We start from the raw sequence: 24458 nt of genomic DNA on the forward strand, positions 1-24458 counted from the left end.
CTGAGGGTATGAAACCCCAAAATTACGTGTTATGTGTTTGGTATTGAGGTGACGCACATGCTAGGTGACGGGCGTGTGGGCGTGCACCGTGTGAATTGTGACTCTGTTATTTCCGTGGTACTGTGTAGTTACCTGATCTTATCTATAACCATGAAATCTTTACGTACTAGAGCTTTTGAGGTGTGATTCATGCTAGAAACCATGTCTAGGCCACATGCTTATTCTGTTGGGATCCACCGAGGTCATTGCTGTTGTTGAATTATTTGCTTACATTGAAATTACATACTCAGTCATACACATTCATTTTCATATCATATCTCAGTCTCTGTCACCATTTAATGATATATCACATCATCATTTTTGGGCTAATTTGTCATGACATTGTAAGCCCGAGAGACTGGAGAGATTGATGACTGAGTGAGGCTGAGGGCCTGATGGTGAGGATATTTATGGGATTGGGCTGCACGCCGCAGCATGTTTTATTGATTTATGCCATGATTGGCTTGTTATAGCGCTTGGGCTGAAAGAGCCCCTCCGGAGTCTGTACACACCCCTAGTGAGCGCAGGTACCTACTAAGTGCTAGTGTTGAATGCCAGTGCCGAGCGATTGATAGGATTGAGTGACTGGGAGGACTGAGTGAATTGATACTCTAAGAGTACGCATATGGTTTAATCACTGAGTTGCATCGCATTGACATGCACACTTGACATACAGGCATAAGGATGTATTTTTCTCATGTTGTACGATATTGCGTCATTCATGACTTCACATACTCATTGACATGTAGGCATAGAGATGTATTTTTCTCATGCCATTTGAAAATGAAACTTCTTATCTGTTGTTGAAAAGTTTTTGGGAAAAATCACAGTTTTACAAAACGTATTCTTATTTTGGCTATTTCGGTAAAAGATTCGGGTTTTCACTAATATACTTGAAAAGCAAGCCTATTTTTCTAGAACTGTGAACGATCTGGGCATTTTATCTCTAAGCTACTTCTTTTATTACTTCCATTATGTTGTTATGAACTATTGTTGGCTATTGGTGTTGGACCCCCCGTCCTGTGTTCCAGCTCGTAACTACTTTCAACCTAAGTTTAGGTTTGTTACTTATTGAGTACATGGGGTCAGTTGTACTCATACTACACTTCTGCACCTTGCGTGCAGATATTGGATGTTGATGTTGATGTGATCGACGAGAGCTAGATTTGAAGGTGCACCTGTGTTCCGGTTGTAGCTGCCTCTTGTTCATGGTAGCCTAGATTTATAAAAATCTGTTTATGTACATTTCGAACAGATGATGTATTTATTTCATACCAGATTTGTAAATTCTAATCTTAGAAGCTCATGATTTGTACTACCAGTCCTTAAAAAATTGTCTGTATAAAAGTGGTGTATTATTATTTATTTTCTTAATAAATCTCATTAAATTGGATAATTGCTAATTGGATTACCTGACGGGTTGGGTTAGGCACCATCACGACTAGGTGGATTTTGGTCATGACAAGGTGGTATTAGAGCTCTAGGTTCATAGGTTCTACAAGTCATGAGCAAGTGTCTAGTAAAATTTTGCAGATCAGTATGATGACGTCCATACCTATCTGCAAGAGGCTACAAGGCATTTAGGATAAGTTCCTATCTTTATTTCCTTATCGTACGGAATTGAATCAGCTTGAAACATAACTCTTTGAATTCCTTCCACGCATTTGGATGCGTATGTGTATGCTCGGTATCAGCTGTGCATCGTCGGCTTGTGATTCCATGGATGAGGTGCGAGATGTGATTTATGTGTGCTGATGATGGGCCATTATGGAGAACTTGAGGTCGGGTTATGACTGTAGCTTGAGCACGGGGATTTCGGTTGTGTGAGCACGTGCTTTTGGACTTATATGTTCGATAGCGTCCCTATGAGTAGAATTTGTGACTTGATGAGTGGTTGGATGGTTATATGATGAGTATGATGTGACTGCAGGATGTGTTCAGATGGTTTGAATGTGATGAAAAGAGTTTTCTTAAGATGTAAAAAGGATTATTGGGTGCTAGATTGTTGTCTTGATGTGACATATAGTCTCGAGTTGAGTGTGTTGAAAGATTTTTCACGTTGTTTAATTGTGGAACGAAGTAGATTTTCATGTCTTGTGGTAAGTTTATACTTAGGAAGATTAAGTGATGGCGTAATAATCGCGGCTGCGAAAGGGTATAGCAAGATGCCAATTTGAGCCTAAGCATATGGGTTATCTCCTGCGAAGTAATCTACCGAGGTGTGATCCTTATAATGTTGTATGGAGAGTTTTCTTTCTACCAGCGGGGTATATGTGTTGAAATTTGAATTTGAATTTGGTTGAGAAAGTTGACCTAATCATCATGTGGATGTATGCAGGCTTAGTAGATGATTTGAGGTACTATATGGTTTGTGTTATGGGAGCTTATGAAGTATTTAGTTGAATCTCCCTGCGGTATTATGGCAGTAATGGAGTATGGGTATGGTGAGTTATCAGATGTTCTATTCTATGGCATTGATCTAAGTGGGGGAGTCTGCTATCGATGATTTGATTGCGTGGTTACATGTTGCATTAGTTTTGGTCTGAGGCATACTTATGGATCGGTTATGACTTGCAGAGGTTGATATCGAGGATGATTCGAGTAAAGAAATTTCTGGATATAGGGTGTGTTACACTTTATGGGTATATGGGAATCATGGGATGATTGAGTTGTTATTCGTGAAGGATGTAGTACGCGTGGAGTAGGAAATTGCTCGATTGCTTAAAGGTGTGGATTACTTCTTTGGGTGTTGTTGTGCTAATGGGGCAGAGGTCGTTTGGCCCGTTTGGGTGACGCAGTTGAGATTTGAGCATAATGGATGACTCTCGAGAAGGATCTAATGGATTCAAGAATTATATATAGCAATTGAGAATTTGTCCGGGTTTGTATATGGCTAGGATATGAGATTTACATTGGATGGTGTTGAGACTTGCGGTATTTCTATATCATTATAGATTTTACATTTCGATATTATAGAGGTAGAGGAAACGGCTTTAGATTCACAAAAGGTCTCTTCAGAGTAGGTATCTCGGTTGCGGTACATTTGGGGGTGCTTAAGAGGGAATAAAGCGGCTTATGAGCCTTAGGGCGGTGTGGTTTTATGCTAGGATCTCTTGTGGTGAGCTTTAGGTGAGGATCGTGGTATTCTAACAAGGAGAAGTGTCATCTTAAGGGCAATTCGGAAGGAACTCGGAGAAATGGGACAGCTTGGTAGTAGGTTGGATCAGCACGGTAATAGATATGATCGGTTATTTGGGTATTTATGATGTGTTGAGGCTCTATAGGTGTTTTGGTGTCAATACTCTTGGTTTGGCAACCTGCGTGGCTTTGTTGAGTTAGAGAGACTCAGTTCTGATGGTTTGGTTATAGGCAAATGGGTTTCACAGAGTTCTCAATGGTTTCTATCATTGCTTGGGATGGATATTTCCTAGTGGCGTGAAGAACATGTTGTGTATTGTGATTTTCTCCTGGATGAGATCAAATGGTAGGTTTCTGACTGATCGGGTATGTATTCTGCTTGTAACTTAGAGTTGATTATGAGATTCTCGTACATTTTATATGATAGCATGATAGATGCGGTGTGTTATGCAGGATTGAGTTTTGAATGTGCAAGGTCACGGTTCATATTTTGAGGGAAGGTCATGAATTTTTGACAGCATGGGCAGTTTCAGATATATGGATGAATATTATAACTGCTTGGTAATTCTGGAGAATAGTGCGCATTTCAGAAGGCACATTGAGTGTTGATTTACGGATGCTTCATTGGTATTTGCGGTACTCGCCTGGTTGATCAACTACTGATATTCAGATTTTGATTTGTGGAACGGAAGAATTATGAAAGTATTCCTCGTGGGATGATCGTGTATGGGATATGTGTTGGACATTCGGGCGGTGGAGTAAGGAGTAAATATGGTGATTCGTGTGTTCTATGAATTTGGAGACTGGGAGTTCTCAGAAGCAAATTGTTTCGTGGTTGTGGACCGTGAAGTTATGGCCAAAGCTAGCCAGATGATAGTATGTGTTATAATTCAGTCATTATAGACTTTCGGAGGGTTATTTATCTATACGTGGGTGACCAGAATTGATTTGGGGTCCATTAGTAGGCCCAATGAGGATGTGTATTCTACACCGGGTCGGATTGGTTGACTCTGTATTGCTACTATTGAGGGATGTGCCATTCGGTTAGAGTTGAGCGTATTCGTGTTCTGATATGTTCTATAAGTTACCCTTCTATGCCACGAGGGGTTTTGATTTGTTGGTTATAAGCACATATGGTGCGGTTATGTTTCGGTCTTATAGCGGGATTTGAGCGAGATGGTTATTGGGGTGTCGAATGATTGATTACGTCTTGGTTATGTTCTCTCCAGACTGTGGTATATTGTGCTATATGCTTCTCTGTGATTATGGTCATACACTTCGGGTATTTAATGTCGAATTGCGTACAGTTGTTAATTTTGAGCATGGTGGCTTGAGGTATTCCATATGGACCAGTGTCTGGATGGGGTCACGCATTGCAGTTGGGGTATGTCGGGATATGATCCTTTGTGTTAGATGCATGTGTCTTGGTTCTACTATGTAATATGGGTTTGTAACATTGCGCTTGTGGTGGTACTTGTTGAGCTTGCCCCGGTTCTCTCATTGGAGTCATTTTTATGTTTGAGTACATTTGAATTATTGCGTATTGGTGCACAGATTGCACGGTTTGTGGCTCTAGATAGTATTGGTGTGGCATGTCAGTAGAGTAGCTTGTATTTGATAAGATGAGGTCGTTGGACCTAGAGTAGGTGCTATCGGATCTGATTGTGGTATATTTGGAAGGATAATGTTGTTGATCGGCTTAGAAATTAGATATAGTTCTTGTCGAAGAAGATGGAGCTCCATAGCTTGTTGATCTGATAAGTGGATATGAGTTTCTGCGTGTTTCTTCCCTCATTGGCAGTGTACGGAGGTTTTAGAACGAGGTTTTGTTTGATACGAGGTTTATTACAGGTACCGGGTTTGCTTCGAGTAGTTATTATGGTTGGAATTATTGCTATGAGTAGTTGAGTTATGTGGTATGTCATATGATTGCATCTTAGGTTATGGTTATGGCTTGATACAACTTGTTCATACTTATACAGTGTGTAGATGCGAGATTTAGATCTTATAGGAAATTCTGGGTGTTGGAAATTGGATTCAGTGGTTTACGGGCTAAGGTTGAAGTAATGATCTTCAGTTATATTGTGTTGTCGGGCCTATATGGAATAGGGGTGACGTGGGTTCACCCCGGGTATGTGCAAGGTAAGGTTACACGGTGATTTGATGGCTTTGGAACAACTCCTCGCACGTTCGAGAACGAACGTATGTTTAAGTTAGGGAGGATGTAACGACCCGATCGGTCATTTCGAGCTGCACTTCGCTCAATAGTTTGAGGGCATGAGTAGCTCCATATGATGTATTATGACTTTTGTGAATCGCCGGTTTTGGTTTTCAGGTTATTCGCAATCGATTTGGAAGAATAAATTTCATCATTAAAGACTTAAAGCTTTAAGTTGGAATAGTTGACCGAGTTTGACTTTGTAAATTTGACCCCATAACGGAATTTTGATGGTTCCGTTAGGTCCGGATAGTGATTTTAGACTTGGGCGTATGCCCGAATTTGTATTTGGATATTTCTAGAAAGATTCGGCGATAATTGGCGAAAGTTGAAAATTTGAAGAATTGGAAAGTTCATAAGTTTGACCAGAAGTTCTCTTCAATGGTATCGGATTCGTATTGTGGTTCTGGGAATTGGAATAGCTTCGTTATGTCATTTGAGACTTATGGGCAAAATTTGGGTTCATTTCGGATTGAATTGATATGTTTCGGCGCTAGTTTTGGAAGTTGAAAGTTCAAAGTTTATTTAAGTTTGATTTGAGGTGTGATTAATCGTTTTGATGTTGTTATGTGCGATTTGAGGCCTCGAGTAGGTCCGTGTTATATTATAGGACTTGTTGGCATATTTGGACGGGGTCCCGAGTGGCACGAGTGAGTTTCGGATGAGGTTCGGATCATTTTCGTTTCATATTGCATTGCTGAAGGTATGCTGGTTCTGGTGTTTCCGCATCTGCGGAAGAATGGACGCAGATGCGAGTCCGCAGATATGGACAATTGGTCGCAGAAGCGAAGCGAGAGCTTGACGAGGAAGACCGCAGAAGCGGAGTTTGGTAGCACATCTGCGTGCGCGCAAATGCAAGGTTTCAGCCGCAGAAGCAGCGTGTGGCGCAGAAGCGTACGTGGTTGTCGCACCTGCGTGTGCGCAGAAGCGGAGAAATTCCATAGGTGCTATGGGCTGGTCTTCAATGAATTCTCGTAGGTGCGAGGCATTTACCGCAGATGCGACATTGGTATCGCATATGCGGAAACTGCTGGGTAGAAGCTATAAAAATCAAGGTTTGGGTTCTTTTATCATATTTTGAGATGTGAGACTCGGATTGAGGCGATTTTGGAGAAACATTTCATCACAAGGATTGGGGTAAGTGTTCTACACTCGTTTTGATTATATTTCGTGATTTTATCCTCATTTTTGGTAATTGGATTATGAGTTTTAAAGAGAAAATTGGGGATTTTAGCCTAGAGTTCCATAGAGTGAATTTTTGAGTTTTGAATGTCGATTCGAAGTCGGATTTGAGTGAAACTAATATGGTTGGACTCGTAATTGAATGGGTTGCCGGATTTTGCAAGTTTCGTCGAGTTTCGAGGTGCGGGCCTGGGTTGGACCTTTTGGTTGATTTTGGGCTTTTGAGTAAAGCTTAGACCTTTATCAATTGGAATTATTTCCTTAGGCTTTATTTGACGTATTTGAGTTGCTTTTGGCTAGTTTCGAGCCGTTCGGAGGTCGGTACGTGCGAGATGGCATTCTTGGAGCATCGCTTGCCTTGTTCGGTATTGGATTTGTCTTGTTCGGTATTGGATTTGGCTTGTTCGGTATTGGATTTGACTTGTTCGAGGTAAGTAACACTTCTAAACTTTGTGCTGAGGGTATGAAACCCCAAAATTACGTGTTATGTGTTTGGTATTGAGGTGACGCACATGCTAGGTGACGGGCGTGTGGGCGTGCACCGTGTGAATTGTGACTCTGTTATTTCCGTGGTACTGTGTAGTTACCTGATCTTATCTATAACCATGAAATCTTTACGTACTAGAGCTTTTGAGGTGTGATTCATGCTAGAAACCATGTCTAGGCCACATGCTTATTCTGTTGGGATCCACCGAGGTCATTGCTGTTGTTGAATTATTTGCTTACATTGAAATTACATACTCAGTCATACACATTCATTTTCATATCATATCTCAGTCTCTGTCACCATTTAATGATACATCACATCATCATTTTTGGGCTAATTTTTCATGACATTGTAAGCCCGGGAGACTGGAGAGATTGATGACTGAGTGAGGCTGAGGGCCTGATGGTGAGGATATTTATGGGATTGGGCTGCACGCCGCAGCATATTTTATTAATTTATGCCATGATTGGCTTGTTATAGCGCTTGGGCTGAAAGAGCCCCTCCGGAGTCTGTACACACCCCTAGTGAGCGCAGGTACCTACTAAGTGCTAGTGTTGAGTGCCAGTGCCGAGCGATTGATAGGATTGAGTGACTGGGAGGACTGAGTGAATTGATACTCTGAGAGTACGCATATGGTTTTATCACTGAGTTGCATCGCATTGACATGCACACTTGACATACAGGCATAAGGATACATTTTCCTCATGTTGTACGATATTGCGTCATTCATGAATCCACACACTCATTAACATGTAGGCATAGAGATGTATTTTTCTCATGCCATTTGAAAATGAAACTTCTTATGTTGTTGAAAAGTTTTTGGGAAAAATCACAGTTTTACAAAACGTATTCTTATTTTGGCTATTTCGGTAAAAGATTTGGGTTTTCACTAATATACTTGAAAAGCAAACCTATTTTTCTAGAACTGTGAACGAGCTGAGTATTTTATCTCTGAGCTACTTCTTTTATTACTTCCAATATGTTGTTATGAACTGTTGTTGGCTATTGGTGTTGGACCCCCCGTCCTGTGTTCCAGCTCGTAACTACTTTCAACCTAAGGTTAGGTTTGTTACTTATTGAGTACATGGGGTCAGTTGTATTCATACTACACTTTTGCACCTTGCGTGCAAATATTGGATGTTGATGTTGCTGTGATCGACGAGAGCTATATTTGAAGGCGCACCTGCGTTCCGGTTGTAGCTGCCTCTTGTTCATGGTAGCCTAGATTTATAAAAATCTGTTTATGTACATTTCGAGCAGATGATGTATTTATTTCATACCAACTTTGTAAATTCTTATCTTAGAAACTCATGATTTTTACTATCAGTCCTTAGGAAATTATCTATAAAAGCGGTGTATTATCATTTCTTTTATTAAGAAATCTCATTAAATTGGATAGTTGCTAATTGGATTACCTGAAGGGTTGGGTTAGGTTCCATCACGACTAGGTGGATTTTGGGTCGTGACAACATGTGACCACGCCTGCCAGATAGCACGTTGAATTTTTCGTGCTTGCGTGTGGATATGGATCCATCCCCCTAGGGTCACTTTCTCAAATTTCTCTTTTGATGGTGTACACGCGGATTGTGAAAAACCGGCGGGTTTCTGGTTGATGTGAGCTCTGGGAGAGCTGGTTATGGTTATTCGGATCGGGTCGAACGACGCAACAAGCCTTACTGGCTTATTGTTATTTGGATTGGGCTGCGCGCCGCAATTGACTGATATTTGATTATTGCATTTCATCTTTACTTGCAATATCCTTGACTGTTTACCTGAATTGCTTGCAAAGCTTTCTTATATGTGGAATGTTGACTGAGTAGAACATTTTGAAACAAAGAATTATGAGAACCAAGGTGGTTTTACCTGTGATTTTCCTGATTTGATCATATATATGTTCTATACTTGTTGAATTTATAAATTGTACAGGTGATAGCGAGTATCATTTATAATTCTTGCTGCTATTACCTCGTCGAGGTTAGTTAGGGTACTTATTTAGTACATGGGGTTGGTTGTACTCATACTACACTTCTGCACCTTGCGTGCATATTTTGGAGTTGATGTTGTTGTGTATGGCAGGAGCTGGCATTAAAGATGTACCTGCGTTCCAGTTATGGCTATCACTTATCCTTGGTAGCTTTAGATTCGAATTATGTTCATGTACATTCCAAACAGATGTTGTAATTATTTCATTTCAGTTTTGTAAATCTAAGTCTTAGTGGCCCATGACTTGTACTACCAGTCCTTGAGTTGTTGAATAAAAGTTTAGTTATTTCATTATTTGTTTCTCATTAATCTTATTTGGAATATGATGATTGTTAGTTAGCTTACCTAGCGGGTTGGGTTAGCTGCCATCACGACTAGTGAATTTTGGGTCGTGATAACACTATACTCTGTTTAGTATTTCTTGTCCTAATAGGTGTCTTGACATGGCCTCATCACTACTCTATCGAGGTTAGGCTTGATACTTACTAGATACTATTTTGGTGTACTCATGCTGCCCTTCTGCATATTTTTATGCAGATCCGGGTACATCTACTTGTGTCGGACGCTAGTGATCATTCAGCTACTTCTAGAGAATTCAAGGTATACCTGCCCGACGCCCGCAGGCCTCAGAGTCACCTTCCGCCATTTTCTTATTACTATTTATCCTATTATCAAACAGTGTTGTATTAGAGATTTTAGCACATTTTTGTAGAGCTTATGACTCAATCTCACCGGATTTTGGGAATATTATAACTCAGCTTCAGTATTGAGATTATTATGAGACCTATGAGTTTTATTATATGTTTTTAGTCGTTATTTCTGTCATATTCTCTTGTGGTTAGGTTTACCTAGTCATAGAGAAAAGGTGTCATCACAACATCCTAAGGTGGGAATTTGGAGTCGTGACATTCAACCACACAGTTATTTCTCTTAAGTAACCAAAAAGAATGGTTTTTAAAAAATGTAAGGGATTTTAATTTTATTACATAATTTAATTGAGGTAAAGGATTTTATATATATAAGGTAAAAACTCAATGAATTTTAAAGTCCTAAATCTTGAAATTCTCTATATAGTTCAAATAAGGAAAGATTTAATAAGTATAATTTTAGTTGTTTCAAAGTATTAAATATAAAATAAAAAAATTAATTATGATTTTGTCCAATGTGAAATCTATTTTTATATAAAATCTTAAGAGAATTACATACATTTTATTTTCAAAATTATGTTTGAGTTATAAAATAAAATCGGAATAAAAGTACAACATTTTGAAAATGACTATTCTCTATCTTGTTTAGCTAATTAATCAATAAATGACAAAACTCCATCCCATAGAAGTTCTCAATCATCTCATTCAATATATTTGACTTTTAAGATCTTTTTCAGTTTTATAATTTTATAACTTTAATTTTCACTAATCTTCGTTCTTCCTTTAAGTTAGAACATATAACCCTTGAAAATTTAAGAGTTTATCTAAAAAATCTTAAAAAGCTAAACATTATTAAGTTCATTCTAGAAGATACAAATATGATCTATTTTTCGCGAGCAAAATGCAAAGTTTAATCTTTAATCAATAACAAATACTATACGAATTGTTTGCAATAGATTAAAAAGAATATCGCAAAATAGAATCCATTAATCTACTCTTCCTCGTTATGGAGGTACTTTTTCTCTGTCCAAAGCATATAACCATGCATCCAAATTCTATAGCGGAATGCATCAAATGTTATTTTATATAAAGTCTTATCTGTAGCCTTTCATTTACCCTTCATGTCAGTTAACACAGTATGAAAAAGAAATTTTTATATATCTTATAATAATCGCATATGGCTTCTTACATATAAAAAATAGACTAATAAAAATAAAGATAATAAAAACTTATTTATAAATTCATGCCCGTATAACGAATAACAAAACCAAGGGATACAATAGCACAATATTACATCCTAGATCTGTTCCATCTTTAGCTAGCCAATAAATATAATAGAAAGGGACATGGGGTTGAGCTAGGAGACTTTTCTTTCCAGTAACTCGATCGGAATAGGGATACAAATTCTTTTTTAAACATTAAATATAGATAAAACGAATAGCTTTGTAGATGATCCTCCTAGTCTAAAAATAATTTCATGTTCAACCTTATTTTTAAACAGAGTCGATGACAAATATGTAATACAAAAAATATAGGACTCGCATAATATGAAAATAAAGAGATGAAAAAACAGCTAAAATTGTTTACAAGACGCACGCTAATGTTTACTCGCGACAAAATTATAAAACCTCTACCACATAATTCTTAGGAAAATACACAAAAATAAGATGTAAGATATTAACCATTCAAATAAGGGTATTTTTTTCTTAATTTTAAAGTCCTAAATATTAGGCACTTCTACCTAGTTCAATAAGAAGAAAAAAACTTAATAATTAAAATTTTAATTGATTTTAAAATTCTAAATATTGGGAAGGTAATTTAAATTATAATTTAAAGTAATTAGGAAAGTAAAGCCGCGAGAGAGGTATTAGGGGTCTCAGAGAGTTACTCTGGTGGTCACAAGGGAGACTAGTGGTGGAATGGAGAGGTGCAAGGAAAAGTAGAAACCAAGAAAGCAGCGTATCTGAAGCTAGTGGAAAGTGTAGACAAGGAGGAGAAGAGGACGAATAAGGAACACTATAAGTTGGCAAAGAAAGAGGCAAAACTAGCAGTTACGGCGGCCAAGACTTCAGCTTTTAGTCGTTTGTATGAGGAACTCGAGGGTCGAGGGGGGGATAAGAGGTTGTTCAGGTTAGACAAGGCGCGAGAAAGAAAGGCGCGTGACTTGGACCAAGTGAAGTGCATCAAGGATGAAGGAGGTAGAGTTTTGTTGGATGAGGGGCTTATCCGTCGGAGATGGCAGACATACTTCTATAGTCTCTTAAACGAGGAGGGGGACATGAGTATTGTACTGGGTGATTTGGAACTCTCCGAGAGTCATTGTGACTTTGGGTATTGTAAGCAGATTAGAGTTGATGAAGTTGAGAGGGCTATGCGTAAGATGAGCAGGGCAAAGCGACCGGGTCGGATGAAATCCCGATAGAGGTTTGGAAGAGTGCGGGCAAGGCAGGCTTAGAGTGGCTCACTAGGTTATTTAATATCATTTTTAGAACGAAAAAGATGCCCGAAGAGTGGATGTGGAGCGCGATGGTTCCTGTATACAAGAACAAGGGTGATATCCAAAATTGTAATAACTATCTGGGTATCAAGCTGCTTAGCCATACTATGAAAGTCTGGGAGAGATTGGTAGAGCTAAGGGTGAGGAAGAACGTGTCTATTTTCGAGAACCAGTTCGGGTTTATGCCAAGGCATTCGACTACAGAAGCCATCCACCTTGTTAGAAGATTGATGGAGTACTATAGGGAGAGAAAGAAGGACTTGCATGTGGCATTCATCAACTTAGAAAAGGCGTACGATAAAGTTCATTGGGAGGTTTTGTGGAAATGTTTGGAGGCTAGAGGTGTACCTGTTGCCTATGTTAGGTTGATTAAGGACATGTATGATGGGGCAAAGACCCGAGTGAGAATGGTGGGTGGGGACCTAGACCATTTTCCGGTTATGATGGGGTTGCATTAGGGGTCGACACTCAGCCTTTTTTTTATTTACTCTAGCGATGGACGTATTGACGCGCCACATCCAAGGGGAGGTGTCGTGGTGCATGCTATTTGCAGATGATATTGTATTGATTGACGATACGCGAAATGGTGTGAACGCGCAATTACAGGTATGGAGGCAAACCCTGGAATCTAAAGGTTTCAAGTTGAACAAGACCAAGATAGAATACTTGTAGTGTAAGTTTAGTGGCGAAACTCAAGGAGGGGAAGGGGAGGTGAGGTTGGACTCGCAGGTCATCTCTAGGAGAGGAACTTTTAAGTACCTTGGGTCTACTATTCAGGGGGATGGGGAGATTGATGAAGATATCACGCATCGTATTGGGGCGGGATGGATGAAATTGAAACTCGCTTCCGGTGTTTTATGTGATAGGAATACCACCGAAACTTAAAGGTAAATTCTACAAGTGGTGGTCAGACCAACGATATTGTATGGGGCTGAGTATTGGCCAGTCAAGATCGCTCATATCCAGAAGATGAAGGTAGCAGAGATGAGGATGTTGAGATGGATGTGCGAGCACACCAGGTTAGATATGATCAGAAATGAGGTTATTCACGACAAGGTGAGTGTGGCCCCTATTGAGGACAAGATGCGGGAAGCGCGGCTTAGGTGGTTTGGTCATGTGAGGAGGAGGAGCACATATGCCCCGATGGGGAGGTGTGAGAGGTTGACATTGGAGGGCCTACGAAGAGGTAGAGGTAGGCCAAAGAAGAGTTGTGGAGAGGTGATTAAGCAAGATATGGCGCATCTTCAGCTGACCGAGGACATGACCCTTGATAGGAAGGTATGGAGGTCAAGGATTAGGGTAATAGAGTAGGTAGTCTATGATGTTCATAACAGTAGTATTGGCACGCAGTCTCGCTTTCTGTTGGTAGTAGATTTTTATGACTAACCGTTATTTTCTTTCATTGTTGATCACCTTACTATCTTGTTGTTTTTATTCTACTTTTGTATGGCTTTTTGGTATTGTCCCTTCTTATCTATATTTTTATTAATATGGTGCTTATTCTTTCCTGAGCCGAGGATCTATTAGAAACAACCCATCTATCCAGGGTAAGGTCTGCATACACACTAACATGCCCATACCTCATGGTGTGGGATAATATTGGGTATGTTGTTGTTGTTGTTGTTAATTTTGTCTAGTGTGAGACCGACATATGTATTTGCCGCATCAACCAATTAAAATTAGCATACAAAAATGAATTTTATAACACTGTAATGGATGTTAAAGTAGTGCAAATATTTATCTATTACATCGAATAATAATTGGACTTGCAACAATGAACAATTTAGTTAAGTTTGTTATAATGCATTTATTAAAATGCCAAATATGCTGCAAAGAATATCAAACGCAAATACATGTAAACTACAGTAGAAAAAATACATGTAAATTGCTAAGAAAAATTAATATTATAGGAGTAAAATCTTGTTCATACAATTAATGTTAGATTAAAAATATGTAGTAACAATATTCATGAGAGTTAAGTTTTATGTCAAATACGTGAAAGAATATGTGTTGGTGGTGTTGATATATAAGATACAAAAGCTAAAATTCAAAGAGATGAAGCTTGATTTCAAATTCTAAAATATTAGTCAAAGTATTAAATAATAAAAATTCATGTAATATGAGATTATTTATTTGTAGAATTAAAATAGTACAATTTGATATTGATAAAAGCTTGATATGTGTATATATATTTTAATACAAAAGCTAGATTTGAAAGAATCTTTTTTTTTTTAAAAAAAGGCCTATTAGAGATCCATATTAGCATAGATTTCCAGAAGATATGGAGAAGTGGAGAAACAGAAACAGTAAATCTGAACCCTTTCTTCTCTATTTGATTAAAAAGAAATTCATTTTCTTTCATCTAAATTCATTTAGTATTCATTGAAACATATAAACTTAGTGAACGTAGACAACTCAAGAGACATAACCATTAAATGTTTATTCCTAAACATTAGGAAAAGGAATGGAAAGAAGTCTTAAATATTAGGGAAATAATTAAATATTTATTTCTAAATATAAGAAAAATAATTAAATGACTATTTTGTCTAGTGTGAAATCTATTTTTGAAGGGTAAAAAAAGGCTAACGACATTTCGCTAAGGGTATTCGTGCTTTTTATAAATAGAATAGATAGATACATATATAAAGATAGATACATAGATAGATAGTAGAAAAATATTTATAAAAAAACAAAAAAGACAGAAAAGATAAAACAAATTCTATCCAAAACCACAAAACTAATACTCTCCCCTGATTTTTTTTACTATTTTCACAAAGTAACTCATCTTTTTAACATTAATTAACAATGAAATTGACCATATTAATCTTAATTTACTCATTAGAAATATAACAAACTACTCTTAGACTCTTTACTCCAAAGACAACTTTAGAAAGAAGAAGTTAATTTCTTTTTGATATTTGAAAAAATTAAATATTGTGTATCACAAAAAAGACTAAAAAATAAAAATCACTTAAAGTGAATCGGAAGAAGTAGTAACATGCATCAAAGTATTTATTCAAGTAGCAGAAAAGAATTCAAATGTGCAAAAAATGTTCGACTTATTTGAGCTCCTCTAAAAAAATGACCTCTTTTTAAGAAAAAAATAACTTATTACGTCGATCAACTGATGAAAAATAGTGGTATTATTTATGCAAAGGAGGTGAAGGAATCAAGACTTAAATCGCTCAATGCTAATTTACATGATGGGAGAGAGGTTAGAACCAGACTATTTTGCAATCTTCCATTTAGAACTTGCTCAATTTTTGTTTTTATATTTATATTTCATATCGTAGGTTTATCATATTAGTACTATTCTTGTATTATTTTATTCTTGATTATTTATTACTTGTTATATCACTCGATTCCATTAACTTATTACATTACTATTACTATTGTTTGTTGCTTTATTTTTACCGTTTTTTAAGCCGAGAATGTATCGTAAATAGTCTCTTTACCTTTATAAGTTAGATGTAATGCTGTGTACATACTAGCTACCTAGAATGGGATTAAGTTGGGTTTGATGTTGTCGTTGTTTATACTGAGTTACCAATTGACAAAAGAAAAACTTATCAATTGGAAAATTTTATTACATGGAGTACTCGATCATTACGTAATATATTTTTATATCAATTAATAGTATTTTCTTTTTAATATTAAACAATTTGGATGCGCCGTTCACAGAACTTTATAAATACACCTTTTTACCTTCTTTTTCTCTATCACCTTCGCACGGAACCTCTTTCCCATATCTCGCAAAACCCTAAACTCACATCTCCCTCTTCCTAAACCTCTCCTTCAATTCCATCCAATTTTCACCGACCAATTAACCCAATTGATCGTTCCGTTTCCTCAATTCGACCAAGTTTCACCTACCCATTAGTCCTAAAAGTTCAATCTTTTTCCTCAATTCCACCAAAAATTCAATCGTTTCCTCAATTCCACCAATTTCTCACCGACCCATTAACCCAAAGATTCAATCTTTTGCTTCAATTTCATCACAAATTCAATCTTTTTCCTCAATTCTACCAATTATTTCACCGACCCGTTAAACCCCAAAAATTCCATCTTTTTCACCATATGGGCACATTTAGGGTTCCATCGGAACCATCAAAATCCCCAAATTCATCATCATCACAACCCACAACCACCACATCGACATCTCGAATCGAGACGATTAATGGGTCCCACGAATTCAAGGTAGATGGTTACTCCTTATCTAAAGGTATGGGAATTGGGAAATATGTAACTTCTGAGATCTTTACCGTGGGTGGTCATTCTTGGGCTGTTTACTTTTACCCTGATGGTAAAAGTGCTGAGGATAATGGTACTTATGTCTCGCTTTTTATAGCGTTGGCTAGTGATGCAACTGACGTTAGAGCTTTGTTTGAGCTGTCTCTTATGGATCAGAGTGGTAATGAGAGGCATAAGGTTCATACCCACTTTGGTCGCGTGCTTGAGACGGGTCCTTACACGCTAAAATATCGCGGTAGCATGTGGTAATATTCTTTTGCACATCTGTACTTTTTATTGTATTGTATAATAATGGCATGCGATGAGGCATGGGATAACTTGGTTCATATAGCCGACCCTAACTTGTTGGGACTGAGGAGTAGTTGTTGCTGCTGTTTATTTGTACTTCTTATAGTATAATATTGGCATGCGATAACATTGTCAATGAGGATTCATATAGCCAAACCCATCTTAGTTGTTTGATAAAACTGAGGCGTAGTTGTTGTTGTTGTTGTTTATCTATACTTCTTATTAATTGTAGTTGATTTTTGTTTTTGCTATCATGGGTTAGTATACACTTGCATTTGGATTATGTTTTAGGCAGTATGTAATATGTAGGGATAAGTCTAATCATTAGTGCTGGAATGAAGCGGTCCACTAAAGTAGAATGGATATAGAGGATGCGGAAGCCACAAGTACTTTTGGGTTGAGGAATAGTTGACTTATTGATTAATATGGGTTATTTGTAGTCCTCGAATTGTTTGATCTGAAAAGTATTTTTATGGGTTAGTGTGAATAGGTTAGGGTTTAATAAAATGGTAAGAAGGGGCGCAGCTGGGTTTTTCTCTAATGGTGTTCAAGCTATGAAGAAGTAAACATGGTGAGCTGCAGCTGGGGTTTCAGTGCGGAAGCTTGAACCCGCTTGACCGTTTCTCTAAAGGCATTCCAAATGTAATTTACCTGTATTACAATGAAAGCTTCTGACGTCACCTTGACTTAAGCTGGATCCACCAATTATGGCAACGCGTTGGTGGTCTAGAAACATCTTTTGTTGGTACATCATGGGCTGTGTTGGTATATGTACATGTTTGGAATATGTAAATTTAGTGCATAAGCTAAAGCTGAACATTGAGAGCAAGTAGTTTGTAAAATATAGTGTGTTCAAAATTTATAACATTGTGGAGAATGAAAAGCTTCCTTTTGTCACTTAGATTTTTGGTGTAAAACGTTATTCCGTATTGTAAATAGTTGGGTGAATTTTTTTGAGTTCATATGTTATCCATACTCCGATACAATAAAAAGGACTTGGTGCTATATTGATGTAATCCCTTTGCTCATCAAAAAGTTGGTCTAATTCTTACTGTAACATGCTATGTATTTAGTTCTTTATTTGCAGCTATCTGCTTGCCTTTCGCCTTTAACCACTAATCTGGCCTGTTTTGGCTCTAATGCTGTATAACTAGCTTTCCTCCTTGGCCCTTGCAGTATAAGTGGTCTATTGATTTTAATACTATTGCATTGAAGATTACTTTTCGCTGTAACCCTGATAATTCGAAATTTGGTGCTATTGGGCAGGGTATATAAGATGCCATGATGCACAAATAAACAATGAATGACTTATAGTAGGTGTTGAGACATGTTAACTCCATTAGGCTCATTCCATCATGATTCTTTTGATTCTAGTACTTCTCAAAAAGAAGGTATAGCATTATAGGTTCTTTCCCATTGTTCAATTAAAACTAGATGTGTTCAAATTTTGATCTCCTTTATGCGGCAAGGGGGAATCTCCTTTAAGCAGAAGTTTTCAACGAGTGTTGTCGTACAACTACGGTGAGGGTGAGATTTTTCTTTTTTATAGGTAAGTAGTTATAATTTACAAGCAACAACCACCTAATATGTGATGCAGAACTTGCATTTTGGAGGATGCGACCTTTGTAATCATAGTATAATCAAGTACACAAACGTGTGAGATATACCTCGAAGAAATATCATGTCATGTCAAGGAGTACAGAGAAACCCGAAGGATGAGTCTCGTATTCAGAGATCTCCACTACAGAAACTAAGTTTTTAACATAACAATCAGAGTTAATCTTTTTTTCATTGTTATGGTTGTTTGCATGTTTCCAACCTCTTTAGTTCTCCTTCCAATCTAGAAGTCTTCCTTTCTGGCAATTTCAATGGAGAACTTTCTCCAAAAGCTTTTGCATTTAGAATGTAGCATTGATACGAATCCCTATTACATAGTTTTCTTCATGTGATTCGAGGTGGCATGTGTATGCTCCTGCACACCTGCCATAACATGCCATTGTTTTAGATGTTGATATTTTTTATTTGCTTCTTTTGATTATTGTCCATTCAGTATTTGCTCCTACTCTGCCATCCAAAGGTATCTACCTTTTTGTCCAAACCTGTTACCTTGTATTTTCATTGTCTCTTGCTGCTTCCCAAGTTGGATGCTTCTGCGTTCTCAATTATTAGGACCAGCCTTGAAATTACATTGTCCACTAGTCATCCTTAGTGTAGTTTTCGCCTTTCAAAATGTAAAAAGTGAGTATCACCCTTAGGGTTATACATTTTCATTGGATGACTGCACCTGAAAATGTTCTAGGACCGCATGTTTACATCTGCTAGTAACTTTGTGCTACATGAATATTTCTTGAGAGAAATGAGCAAATAAAAGAAAAACGGGTCAACAACATCTTAACTTGAAAATCAAAGACTGTCCTCGGATTAAGGAGTGTCCACATGACTTTGTTGAGGTCTTTTTACACATGCTTGAGTAATAGTGCTCAACATTTGATTCAATGTGAAGAGAGAGGGGTCACCTGGTGGAAAGGATCCTCCATCTCCAAAATGAGCTTAGGATCGAGTTACCAAGAGGGTACTGGAAAAAGACACCATTTCTAAGTAGGAGTTTTGGTGGTAGGTGTGGGGTTTTCCATATAAATCAGAACTTTTGCTATTGAAAGATATGTATGAAGGAAGAACTTTCTTGTAGCAGAACTGAACTTCTTTTGGGAGTAGCAAAATCTATAATAGAGATATTTTAAAAACTATTATTAGCTTAGTGTCTTTTTTCCTTTTTTTATGAATTTAGTTCTTTTGTACATGTACTCTTGTTTTGCTTTGTTTCTTCCATGAATGCATCTATTGACCTTTTTCAGTTTGATGGTTGTCTTTGTAGGGGATATAAACGCTTTTTCAGGAGAACATTATTAGAAACATCAGACTATCTGAAAGATGATCGTCTCTTGGTCCAATGCACTGTTGGTGTTGTCAGATCATACAATGAAACACCAAAGACTTTTTCTCTGCCTGTGCCACCATCAGACATTGGAATTCATTTTGGGCAGCTCCTAGAGAGTGGAGAGGGAGCAGATATAAAGTTTGAAGTTGAAGGTGAAGTCTTTGCTGCACACAAGTTGGTTCTTGCTGCCCGCTCCCCCGTGTTCAGGGCACAACTCTTTGGTCCATTGAAGGAAGATAATGTACAAAGTATTAAAGTTGAAGAAATACAGGCTCCAGTATTCAAGGTTTGGAACCTTCTTTCTTTCGCATGTCTGTTGACCCTTATTCTGTTGTATTATTCTTTATGAAGGGAGGAATTTTGCCCATGAATGCTCTAAGTTATTGCAAGTGTTGTGTGTTCCAATAAAAAAATGAAAAAATGATGGTAAATATACATGTCATGGCTATACAACTAGCAGCTATTCTAGTTTTCTTTTTTGCTTCATGATTTGATGGCTTCTGTGCTGATTGAGTCACATGTACCTGATTGTTTTCACCTGCCTTCCTGAGCCATATATGTTGCCATTGCTACCATATGCAGGGTTACTTTTTATCAGCAGAATATTTGGAGATTGTATGTGCACAACTCTTTAATATCCTATTTCTGTGAGACTATGTATTAGCATATGATGTGTGTTGTTTGTTAATATTGGTGCTGAAATTTGGATTTTGGCTCAATAAAGATTCCTAGGAAGTGGCAAAATCTATCAACAAGGGATTAGAGTCTTCTGTATTCCACTACTGCCGTGGAAAAGCTATCAACAATGGGTTATGGCCTTTGCCATGCATTATTCTGGGATCAAATTGGTATTGAGATGTTAGATTTTGCCAGTCTGCTTATAAGATGCTTATAAGAAGTACTGGTGAATGTTTTTGTCCCCTTTTAGTTATAACTTCAACAAGGTCCTTCTGGCGGATTTTACTATCATGATTCGTTGTGAAATAATTATGGGAAGTTGCACATGGCAAAGGACAAAATGATGATATTGTACTCTGTTACCTTTCTAAAAAAAACATTGAAAATATTGTATCAGGCAAACTAGGGGTCATATCATACATGCTAGTTGGAATCACATGCTAATATGCTTACGAAGGTGTTGCTGTTGGTAGCATGTGCCTCATGGAGATGTAGGTTTAGGGGGAGGAGAGTAAACTTTAGTACGATGAGCTGAAATCTATGCTTATTATAGTTTGCGGTCTTGATTTTTATGTTTAATGGGGTTTATGTGATTTGGGGGGGGGGGGGAGTTGAATTTTCTGGAGTCTAAAGCAAAAAGTACCAACCTCTGTTGCGATTTTAAGGCAAAGGGTGTTAAAAAGCATGGGCTTTAACAAAGAAAGGTGTTAAAAGTAGAAAAAAACAAAAAATATATATGTAATGCAGAGGAAAATGAACTGCAAATGCAATAATAACTATTTGGACAAAAAAATCGAAGTAACTATAAATAAGTGAACTCTATGAAGTAAAATCATGCGAATCAAGTTCAGAAACTATTTTAAACTTCTGATTTAGATGAAAAAATGCATTTTTATATTGTTGGAGCTAGTTTTCTAAGTACTTTAATTTAATTTTTTATTCTTGATCAGTAAAATTCTTTCATATTGTTTTTAACAATTTACATATCGTTTTACCAACTATATTTATTGTCTAGTATCGCCCTTTTAAAGGCAGCCCATAGGTTATGAGGCATGTAACTTAGCACCTTAGTGTCTAAACAGAGACGCCAGCTAAATGGCGAAGCACATAATGGATTTAACTTTGCTTTATGGCTTCCTGTGTGCCTCAAACAAGCCTTTGACACCACTACCCTTAGGCTTATTAGGATGAAAGAACAGGACTTGACCTTCTCATCACCCCATATATGGTATTAAACTGGGTTTGTTGTTGTTGTTTGTTCTCATGGAATTACATGTAAAGCATTACCTAAGGGTGTGGCCTAGTTGTCAATTAAGTGGGTGCAATCGTTGGAGACTTGGGTTCAAATCTCAGCAAAGGCACATCTTCCCATTTGCCTAAACTTGGTGGGCAGAGTTTGACATGTGTTGGTGGCAGGTAGCACGTAATCGCTAGAATGGTCAAGGTGCACAAATTGGTGCAGATACTACTACTATTAAAAGAAAAACTACATGTAAAAAGCAGGTTGTGGCCGCCCCTAAAATCAAGAAGCAATAGCGTTGTTGTTCCATCCTAGCAGCAGTGAGGTTAGAGCCATGAATTAACAGAACTGGGGGCGAAAGATTGCGTAATTATATGAGCTAAGCTTGAACTCAATTTTGACCGAACACATTAAGGGAGCCGAGCTTGTGTTGCTTGAGCTTCTTCTGTGATCACGAACTAAAAAAAATATTTTCTTTAGGATTAATATTATGTGAGACCAAGGGGGATGGAGGTGGGGGTTACATTGTTTCACTGAGCCAAATGAGTTCAAGCTCAAGATTGCTTCGGAGCTTAGTGGTATTTGTGGTGAGCTTGGCTTGCAATGCTGTAGTTGAGCTCAAAACACCTAAGATACCGGCGTGCTCTAGAGGTGTTGTGCGTCTGTTTCTATGTTGGTTATGGTGTTTTTGGATCTAGTAATCTGGCTTTGCAAAATGTCTGCATATTGTTTTTCATGCCTAGAGTCCATCAGGCTTGTTGCTTTTCTCTTTGTATGCTTCCCTATGCTTTACTTTTATCATTTTATCATTTCACTAGGCCTTCAGATGTCTGCCTAGATTTTTTATCTTATTTTTTGATAACCGTGGTGTCCGGGCTAGCTTGCGCACCTCGACTAATTTCACGGGATACCTGCTACCTACCACTAGCAATTCCACCAAGGCTTGGACAGATAGGAAGAAATAACTTAGTGGGGTTTGAACCTAAGACCTTTGCCTGGATTTTGTCATCAAATAGCTGCTTCTTTATTACGCTTATTTTTTCTAAGTTTGGGAGTAGTGAACTTGGCATCTGTGATTTATTGTTTTTTTCTTTAAATCTTGGCGTCTGATATGAATTTAAATGGGAGCATTGTTAGTGAGGATTCATATTGCCGACCCCAACTTGTTTGTACCTAAGGCATAGGTTTTGTTTTATCTGATAGAACTTTCTTGTTTTGCTTTTTTCCAGGCGTTGCTCCACTTCATCTATTGGGATTCCCTTCCTGATTTACAAGAGCTTGTGGGTCTCGATACAAAATGGGCAGTCACTTTGATGGCTCAGCATCTGCTTGCTGCAGCGGACCAGTATGGGCTTGAGAGATTGAGAGCACTTTGTGAGGCTAAGCTTTGCGAAGATGTTACAATCAACACTGTTGCCACAACTTTAGCTTTGGCAGATCAGCATCATTGTGTCCAACTGAAATCTGTGTGTCTTAAGTTCATTGCGTTGCCTGAGAACTTGAAAGGTGAAGTATTTGATGCCTATTGATTGGATAACTGCTCATCTATTGGTGTTTTTATATTAGCAACCAATTAATCATATTGAAAACTCTTGGAGAAGTATATTGATTTCTTTGTGGGCCCTTTAGTTGACTTGATGTGAAAAGTTGTTTCAGCCTGGTTATTACATGAATATCTTGCCTGACTTTCTGAGTGCACTTTTCACCCTTGCCAATTAAGCCACCAAGCAAACACATCCCATTATTTTCCTCTACTGGAGATTCTACTCACCTATTGGTGATCTTGTGCTTGCTAGTACCTAGTCTTTTAAGTGTATTTCATTTTGCTATACATTACTTTGCAGCATTGACGTCTTTCACTTTTCTGCACTGAAACCTTGCAATTGTTCCTAGGGCAAAGTGAATAATTTATGAATGGGCTATCAAAAGATCTTGTCCTGATTGGATGTTTTTCTGTAAATATCTTGTTTACACTGCTGTCAACACAAACTTCTGGCTAGATGTCATATGTCTGCACTTCTGCTATTTGTTCTACATATATTCCTGCAGGCAATCAGCTATTTGTCCTGTTAAATAATCTTTACTGGGTTTCTATTTGTTTAAGCTCTGATGCAATCAGAGGGATTTGATCTGGCCTGTTAAATGCATCTGACAGTTTTTATCTGTTTTCAGCTGTGATGCAATCGGAGGGATTTGATCACTTGAAGGAGAGTTGTCCTTCTGTCATCACAGAATTGCTGAAGTATGTCGCTGGGATGAATGAACATGCAATCATTTCTTATGTACACGGTGGACACATTCTAGATGGCACTGATGTGAATGGAAGAAGAGTGAAGCAAAGGATTTATTGAGTGCAAGGTTCCATATTTGATGCTGTGTAGCAATTTATAATGACATTGTCATAAAAAGAATTTGACAGTTCCAATTGGTACAGTTATTGATTCTATTACTAGTTCTATTATCAAAGTGCATATAGTCCAGGAATGCTTTCGTTGGTCACTCGTATTGTTCTGTTTCTGAGCAAATGGACCTTTAACCTAGGGTGGATGAGGAGGTGCCTGCAATATGTGTAGTAGGTGCTTAAATGTTCTCATTTTAGGACGAAGTCAACAGTTGTGTGAGTCTAAGCAGCGGTTGATGCTGGTATAGTGTGATTTCTTTCTTTCCCTTTTTATTCTGAAGATTGTAATATTGTCAAGTTGAGCAAATTTCGCTCACTGGTCTGAGTTTGGTGTCCTGTTGATGATGGATATTCTGGTTTCTACTGTTATTCAAATATTAAGTGTTTTATTCCTTTTCTATTTCAGTGCAACACTTGTTTCACCATACATCAGAATGTGACCAAGACACTGATTGAAATATGCAAATTGCA

The 24458-nt window shown here is 37.7% G+C and overlaps 1 protein-coding gene across 1 annotated transcript; it reads left to right on the forward strand.

Annotated features, from left to right (window-relative positions):
• Nucleotides 1-15909: 15909 nt before the first annotated feature.
• On the forward strand, nucleotides 15910-24381 carry LOC107787422 (BTB/POZ and MATH domain-containing protein 2). Its single transcript, XM_075229512.1, has 4 exons — nucleotides 15910-16687; nucleotides 19606-19954; nucleotides 22816-23092; nucleotides 23759-24381. Exons 1-4 carry the CDS (start codon nucleotides 16269-16271, stop codon nucleotides 23935-23937), a joined length of 1224 nt encoding a protein of 407 aa, XP_075085613.1. The 5' UTR covers nucleotides 15910-16268; the 3' UTR covers nucleotides 23938-24381.
• The last annotated feature ends 77 nt before the right edge of the window (nucleotides 24382-24458 follow it).

This window comes from Nicotiana tabacum, chromosome 14 (assembly GCF_000715075.1).
Source record: "Nicotiana tabacum cultivar K326 chromosome 14, ASM71507v2, whole genome shotgun sequence".
NCBI lineage: Eukaryota > Viridiplantae > Streptophyta > Magnoliopsida > Solanales > Solanaceae > Nicotiana > Nicotiana tabacum.